General features: G+C 38.8%; 1 gene segment (V, D, J or C); it reads right to left on the bottom strand.

Moving 5' to 3' along the window:
- Positions 1 to 3911: 3911 nt before the first annotated feature.
- LOC114686304 lies at positions 3912 to 4525 on the bottom strand. The segment is given in 2 exon segments: positions 3912 to 4347; positions 4471 to 4525. Coding segments are annotated over 2 exon segments (402 nt in total).
- Positions 4526 to 8335: the final 3810 nt, after the last annotated feature.

The raw sequence follows: 8335 nt of genomic DNA, 5'->3' as shown, positions 1-8335 counted from the left end.
GATTGGAGAGTCCCTTGTTCATTCAAATCATTTATTCACTCATTAAAGCATTAATTAAACAATGGCTAATTTTAGCAAAATGTCTAGGCTGCAGACAAGAAAATGTTAATATGTGATAGAATTTTGATATTGTACAACCTGCAAAGGCCTGTTTTAAAGTACTGGTCTCCACTGTGACTGCTGTAGGTAAATGGTGGGATGTTTTGGATCTTCAGGCTACTGAGGATAATCCCCCAAAGGAACTGTTGGAATACCCGCTGCCTATCTTCTGCTTCATGACCAAGAAGTGAGCCATCTTGATCTGCCTCAGGCAGATGTATGTATGGTTTTAGGGATATGTCTTACTACACAGCTCCTGAAGTCTGATTGCATATGCCATAAACCAGGCTTTTACTAACATTCTTGGTAACTTTCTTTTTCCTGAAGAAAACTTAAGTCTCACTGAATCTAAAATCCCCATCAGCCCTGTTCTTCTTACCATCAGATATGTCTTTCACCTAAGCTTCCTCTTTCTTCTGTACCTCTTCTCTGACTTCTGCACACTAGAGTACTATTTATCTTTCTTAATTTCTACTACAAAACCTCTTTGTTTAAAGAAGAATCTCAGGGCTGATAAGATGGGTCAGAGGAGAAGAGCACTTGATACTCTTGAAGAGGAGCCTGGATACCTTCTTAGCACCTACATGGCAGCTCAAAAACACATGTAATGCCAGTTCCAATCCATACATTTCACTAAGACAGAATTATTTTAGTCTTGATATCTGCTGGGCACTCAAGCCTTAGTAAGGCAAGTCTGTGTAAATTATAGCTTCTCAATCAATGTCTTTTTGTATGCTGCATGAATAATTTATCAACAATTATATTTTGTCATTTGACCAATGAAGTAGTAATGCGAGACCTTTAGACATAAAGTGGATTCTAATATCGAGATAAGTTTCTTTGTGTGAAGGGCAAAATCAGACAATGGCACCAAAGTTTGCTCATTACTTGGGTGATACAATTGGTTGTTTAGAAATATTGTATGCTGGTGTCCATGCCTTTCCAAGAAGTGATAAGAATAGATGGTCTCCACATTGTAGATAATGAGTGAAAAGATTCTTAGAAAACTACGACTGAGATATATGCAGCCTTGTTCGCTAGATTTCCTGTGATGATACATAATAAACATTGGCCTCCAATTTGGGATGATAAAAACAGTCCAACAAATGAGGTTACTAGTCCATCTGAATGAGTTTCTGAGAAGTTGCTTACAGAGTAATGGAAGAGTTGCTTTCCTCTGCTGTGGAATGTTCTGTATGTCAAATGTGTTGCTCTGATTGGTTAATAAATAAAACACTGATTGGCCAGTAGCCAGGCAGGAGGAAGTATAGGCGGGACAAGGAGGAGAAGAATTCTGGGAAGTGGAAGGCTGAGTCAGGAGACGCTGCCAGCCACCACTATCACAAGCAGCATGTGAAGATGCCGGTAAGCCACAGTCATGTGGCAAGGTACAGATTTATAGAAATGGGTTAATTTAAGATAAAAGAACTAGATAACAAGAAGCCTATTGTGGTCATACAGTTTGTAAGCTATATAAGTCTCTGTGTGTTTATTTGGTTGGGTCTGTGCAGCTGTGGGACTGGCTGGCCGGTGATAGATTTATCCTGACCATGGGCCAGGCAGAAAAACTATAGCTACATTCCTCCTATTCAGAGAATTAGCACAGTTTTCATGCTAAGCTCCTTTTTGTGTAGTTTAGCTCTGTAAGAAAATTACAGCAAACCTGTGCTTATGTCACCACCTAATGTCAAAGCAGCAGAAGTGCCTGCAGGGTAACATAACAGACCCAAGGGAAGTCATGTGGACTTAGTCCCAGTTCACATCAGGTGTGCTGCTGACCTTGTAACCTGCTATCACTCAGGGAAAACTCTGGGAAAAATGCTTTATCTGGTACAGTCTGGCATGAATAACATTTCAGTGTTGGCCTGACACATGATGGGGTTTGAGGTCTGATCTTAATTAGTCTTATTAAATAAAATCCAGGAGTCAGATATTAGAGTAAAAGCTGAAAGATCAGAGGAACAGAGCAACTGCCACAAACTTCTTACCTCTATGAATCCTCAGACTGAATGGGGCTGAGATCCTGTCTCCACCTACCTTACATTGATTTCTCTACCTCCTTAGTGCTGAGATTAAAGGCATGCACCACCACCACCTGTCTCTGTTTCTCTTTTAGACTGGTTCAATTCCATGTAGCCCAGGGTGGCCTCATACTCCTGATCTTCCTCTTCCTCCCAAGTGCTGGGATTAAAGGTGTGTGCCACCACTGCATGATCTTTTTTGCATTACTAGAGGCAAGCTGTGCCTCTCATCTCCAGGCAAGCTTTATTTGTCAGAACAAAAACAAAATATTATATAACAGGGGTTACTCTATGATTTGGGTAGAAATCTCACTACCCCATCCCTGAAGCCAACATGGAGATATTTTATTCCATGACATAAGGGATGTGGCTTGAGATCTGTTTTTAACAAGGAAACCTGGTTTCTCCTGAAACTAGTTTAACAGTTGATGATGATTCTGTCCCCGATGTGAAAGATCATCATAGCTTGAAACTGTACTATAACCCTGTGTTAGTTAAGAATTCAGTAAAAATGTAAAAGCCAATAAAATACAGAATTTATTTAAGAGATACAGGTATATTCACAGAATGATTTTCAAAGGAAATGTGTGTGTGTGTTAAGTACCAGTTTTCCTCAAATTCAGATCTCAGAAGTATATGAGTAATAGGAAAAATAGCCCTGAGATCTCTCTGGCACCTTCCATGAGAAGGAAAATCAGGGAATCATTTTTCCTGTTCTTCTCAGAGAAAAAGAACATCAGGAAGCACAGAATTGAGATTCAGACCCTGTGTTGTGTTTAGAGCCCTAAGCTATAACCCACATCCTGTCTCCTCCTTGGGGGAGCTGACAATAGCAACAGACTTCAATTTAAAAAAAATAGATTAAAAATTCAAATAAGGTTTCTATGGAACACAAAAACTTACAAAGTCAAGAAGTTGTGTGAGGTTCAGGGACCATCATAGAAAAAGGTAGAAACACCATAAGATCCAAAGGTGAGGGAGAAACAGAACACAACAGAGTCTACGGACATCTCATTACTCCTTCTTTGATGAGCTCACAGCAGTTATGGCTCTCTGGATAAGACCTGCACAAGATTAAGACAATCAACACTGAAGCATGGAGAGGGAAGAGCTCATCAGCATGCACAACTAGCTGATGAGCTATTATTGATAGTTGATGGCTTCTAAGGGTGAGAGAGACATTTTCTCTAAGAGTGTTATCTCTAATGATTTGAAAATGCTCCCTCCATTGGATGTTCCTACATCCATGAATATTTCGTCCACCCACATTGAACTCAGTGTACAAGGTATAATTTATATGTGGAGAAGAAGTGGGAGGGTGGTGAGGGATAAGTAGTAAATTTGGTAGGATTTAGAAAAAGAGTAGGCTAGATGAAAATAATTGGAAGCATAAATGAAATTCTCAATTATAAAAATATTCCATTTTGAAAAATTCTGTAGTTGAACCACAGTCAATAGCATAGTAATCATTTAAAAAAACATCTATATAGCTCAATAATCATGAAATTTAAAGAACAGATTAAATATATTCCAAACTATATTTTATGGCTAATCAAGAGTTAATGAATCACTGTCAGATAATTAATATAAAGTGAACCATAATTAAAAATATTTATTTTAATTTTGACAATTGTGTGGGAAGTTGGTTCTTAACTCTCCGGAAAACTTCACTGAGAATAAAGTGAATGAATATAGGAAAAATAGAACATTCAATTATGTGTGTATTCGGAAGTGAAAAAGTCATAAAGAGAGGTCAGAGGCAAGAAAGCTTGCCAGGACTCTTCACTTCAATTTTCTGTGTAAATCTCAAGGCTGTCTGCATCTGTAAAACACTTTGAAGAGGTAGAGGAACCACCAGAAGTAGCTGAAAGAGCCCAGCCTCACACTTCTGCTTCCCTGGGGATTTTTGCTATGGTCTGTATTACTGTGGGAGGCCTGTTGTAACTTTGTTGACAGTAATAAGTTGCAACATCTTCAGGCTCCACTTTGTTGATGCTGAGGGTGAAATCTGTCCCAGACCCACTGCCACTGAACCTTGATGGGACCCCATCTGCCAAGCCATCTGCACCATAAATCAGAAGCTTAGGAGCTTTCCCTGGTTTCTGTTGGTACCAATATAAATAATTGCTAATGCCCTGACTGGCTTGACAAGTGATGGTGACTCTGTCTCCCAGAGATGCAGACAGGGAGGATGGAGACTGGATCATCTGGATATCACATCTGGCACCTAGGAATGGAGACATAATATATATCCACATAGTTAAGTGTAATTAAAAAAAGACTATCCCCAAATTTCTGTCAACAACAATTACAGTATAACAGCAAAATTCTCATTATATTTGTTTTTTACCTGGTAACCAGAGCAGCAGGAGTCCGAGGAGCTGAGCAGGAGCCCTCATGTCCATGCTGAGTCCTGACTGCAGTGACAACTGTACAGGGTGTGACTAGTATATGAAGAAGTCCTCAAGGCTGTGCAGTGAGTGCATGCAAATCACTGGGAACCAGTTAGGATGGGCACAGCTGAAAGACTTGCTCATCTCAGTAACTGAACACAAGTCCTGTGCCCCAGATCCTGAAGATCAGACCACATCAGAGGCTGCACTTCTTTTTTAAAGTTTTAAAATTATAGATGACATTTTGGAGGTTATTTGATACATTGTACTATAACTAGGTTCTATTTTTTAACTAGGTTCTATTTTAAATAATATATTTTAAAAAAAAGAAAAGAAAAAAAATAATAATATATTTTAAATACATATTAGTGGTAATATAAACAAATATCTGACTGTCAGGGAATATGCAACAGAGAAGGGACTATTAAATCTTCAACTAATTCAAATAATTGGGTGTGTTTTTGGGGGGGGGTTTGGAGACAGGGTTTCTCTGTGTAGCTTTGTGCCTTTCCTGGAACCCACTCTGTAGCCCAGGTTGGCCTCCAACTCACAGATATCTGAGTGCCTCTGCCTCCTGAGTGCTGGGATTAAAGGCATGTGCCACCACCGCCTGGCCAAATAATTCTTATAGATTAAAAAAATACTATGGCTGGGTAGTAGTGGTGCATGACTTTATTCCCAGCACTTGAGAGGCAAAGGCAAGTGGGTCTCTGAGATAGAGGCCAGTCTGCTCTGTGGAGTGAAGTACTCTCCTTGAGAAGTGTTTGTGTGTTTCGAGGAATCATTTTTTTAATTAAAAGAATATTTTACCAAAACCATTTTAATGAATTAAAAGGTAAAAATTAGCAGACTTAGCCATGATCACTATAGCACAAAGAGAGACGTACACAGTATGTGCACATATAACACTTTGACTGTAGCTGGAAGTTTTCCTGTGTCATGCCTGGCCCTGAGGTCCTGCAGCTGCATATAAAATAATCGTCCAGAGGCTTATACTAATTATCAACTTATGGCCTGAGGCAGGCCTCTTGCTAACTAGCTCTTACAATTTAATTCAACCCATAACTGTTAATCTATGTATCACCATGGGTTCTGCGGCTTTACATGTGTCCCATTACATGTTGCTCCTTGGTTGGAGGTTTGGTGTCTCTCCTTATTCTTCTTTCTCTTTTTACTATCTCTTTTGGATTTTCCTGCCTGGCTCCAACCTTCCCCGCCATAGGCCAATGCAGCTTTGTTTACCAACCAATCAGAGCAGTACAGAAAGACATCCTACAGCACTTTGACCCCAACAATATGTGTTACTTGAACTTCTGACTTCATCTGAAGATGGTGGTACTGTCACACCCACAAAATTATATGGGTTGCACTCTTTTTTCTGTTTAGGATCCTCCATACTTGGCCACTTTTCTGTCATTTGATACTGTTTCCAAAATTCCTCAGCATGAAAGACTGACTAGTAATGACAGACTTGAATATTACAACAGAAAACACTGCTACTCAATATATGACTCTCCTATGTATTAAAAACCATATTTTCACTACTAAGTCTTGAACAGTAACTGGAGACATCATAGTGATTCAGAGACAGCCTGTCTGCTTGTGTGTCTCAGTCTCCCAACTAAGGGCTAGATTATAGAAGACCAGGAGTTTAACCATTTCACCAAGTTTTGGATAGGATAGTTCCAATAATTGCTAATATTCTGGCTTGCCTAGCAAGTAATAGTGACTCTGTGTTCCAGAGATGCAGACACAGAGGATGGGACTGGGTCCTCTGGATTTCACTTCTGTCACCTGAGATTGGATACATAAAAATTTCAAAAATTAAGCACAATGAGCAAGGACTTCCCCAGTGTATCAAACAAGACTGATCACAGTGTCATACTTAAATCCCTACTGTAGTCCTTAGGAGCTGAGCAGGAGCCATCATGTGTATGCCATGTCCTTTCTGGGAACAACATTTAACCCTCTGTAAGACAAGCCAATTAATTCGTCTTTGTAGCATTGGATTTTGCTTTGGACACATGCCAAAGAGCAGAAGATCATCATATCTAGGTACAACTACAAAACTGTTTATCTCAGTAACTCTGCACAGGCTTATGCAACAAATGTCCCAGGCTAGACCAGGATAATCCATATTTTTCTCCACAGGATGCATTTCTTCTATAAAGATCCTACACTACTAAAGACATTTTTGAGATTATTTTCTAAATTTGTAGGGGAAGTAGCACTATTTTATTTTCTAAATTTGTACGGGAAGTAGCACTATTTGACAGAATACTTGTTAACAATAAATGAAAAAGAATATTATTTTCAGTGGGAGTACAATAGACCACAAGGCTACTAAATTGTTAACTCACTCTACCAAAATTCTGAGTAGGAAAAACTTTGTGTTCTAAATGCACTGTACTTTTAAGTTTAAAACAGTCTATTTTCCTGAAATAAAGAAGACAGTTCATCTATACCATTCTAGTGAACTCAAAATACAGTTTGAAAGCTTTAGCAATGATCATTTCAGAAGAAGTTGAAGAAATGTACTGCTTGAACAGAGGTAATGCCATATACTCTCAAAATGTGTCACTCACAGCTCCACTATCATTTTAAAATATGCCTTTCATAACCAGAGACTAAATGGAACACATTTTCCCCCATGTTAGTAATTCTGATCTTGGGCCGTTTTGAAGCCTTGTGCTACTATTTCCCAAAATTGACAAGCACAAATCATCAACAAGTGCTACCTGGCATCATTAATTTAAGTAAAAACACTGCCTCTCATTACATGACCATTATTCACTATAAATGTGACATGCTTAGCTTTTATTCAGTGACTGGCAACTAACCCTAACCATGGTAACAGCTTCTCTGCATATCCAGAGACAAAGCCTCAGTCTCTAACAAGTGAGTACAGGTGTCTTTAATAATATATTGAAATCTCATATTTGAAGAAACGCTTGTTCTTGAATTATCTCACATCTATGACTTTGCTTTGTATGTGCTAGCCTTCTTCATTTTCAAGGGAAGTAGCACCAATCTGAATTTGCAAATCCTTGTCGTAGACCCTGAAGATTCTGGAGTCTTCCGTCTTTTATCAACTGGAGGACAGAAATTGGTACTGCAGCCTAGATTTGATCATGCTGATTTTCTAGGATTCTTGACTTCAATCCTATGGGTTAGAAAAACACCTACCATGAGTCAATTTCTTCAAAATCCCCCTGCCATTAATCAATTGAGAATAGCATGCACCAGCCTTAAGGCTGGATTAAGACTGTGTGCGGTATACCAGCTTTCTTCTTTCCTTGTATTGCTGATCATATATTCTTATCATAACTGTGCTTCTCTGAGGTCTAGGAATCTTACAACACAGTTCTGCCTGCTCACATGACAGCCCCCAGAATCTGGAATGATCATCCTTCAGGACACTCTTAATAGAAGAATGCTTCCATAAGTCACCTGAAACATTGCAGAAACATTTTGTTACTGATGGTCAATGTCTGGATAGTGTTTTTGCAGAAGTTTAAGTATCTAATTAAACACATACTAACATAATTTGCCAAGCAGCAAGGAAACTTGACTAAAAGCAAAAGGATCAGAATGGTATCAGAAGGAAATAACATTGTAAAGATGACAGAGGTCAGTGATGGAGGGGCAATCCACAAGGAACAAGTTATGATTTTAAGCTTTCTTTTATGGGACTCAAGAAAATGAGGAACTGGATTGCTAAGGGATGTTTCTTGTGTGGTTCACTGTTTTATTTTTCATTTTAGGAAGATAAATCTAGTACTACATCATTGTGTAGTGGAAGACATTATAGGTAACACAATC

Source organism: Peromyscus leucopus, chromosome 3 (assembly GCF_004664715.2).
Source record: "Peromyscus leucopus breed LL Stock chromosome 3, UCI_PerLeu_2.1, whole genome shotgun sequence".
NCBI classification, from domain to species: Eukaryota; Metazoa; Chordata; class Mammalia; order Rodentia; family Cricetidae; genus Peromyscus; species Peromyscus leucopus.
This window is presented reverse-complemented; position numbering and strand designations above follow the sequence as displayed.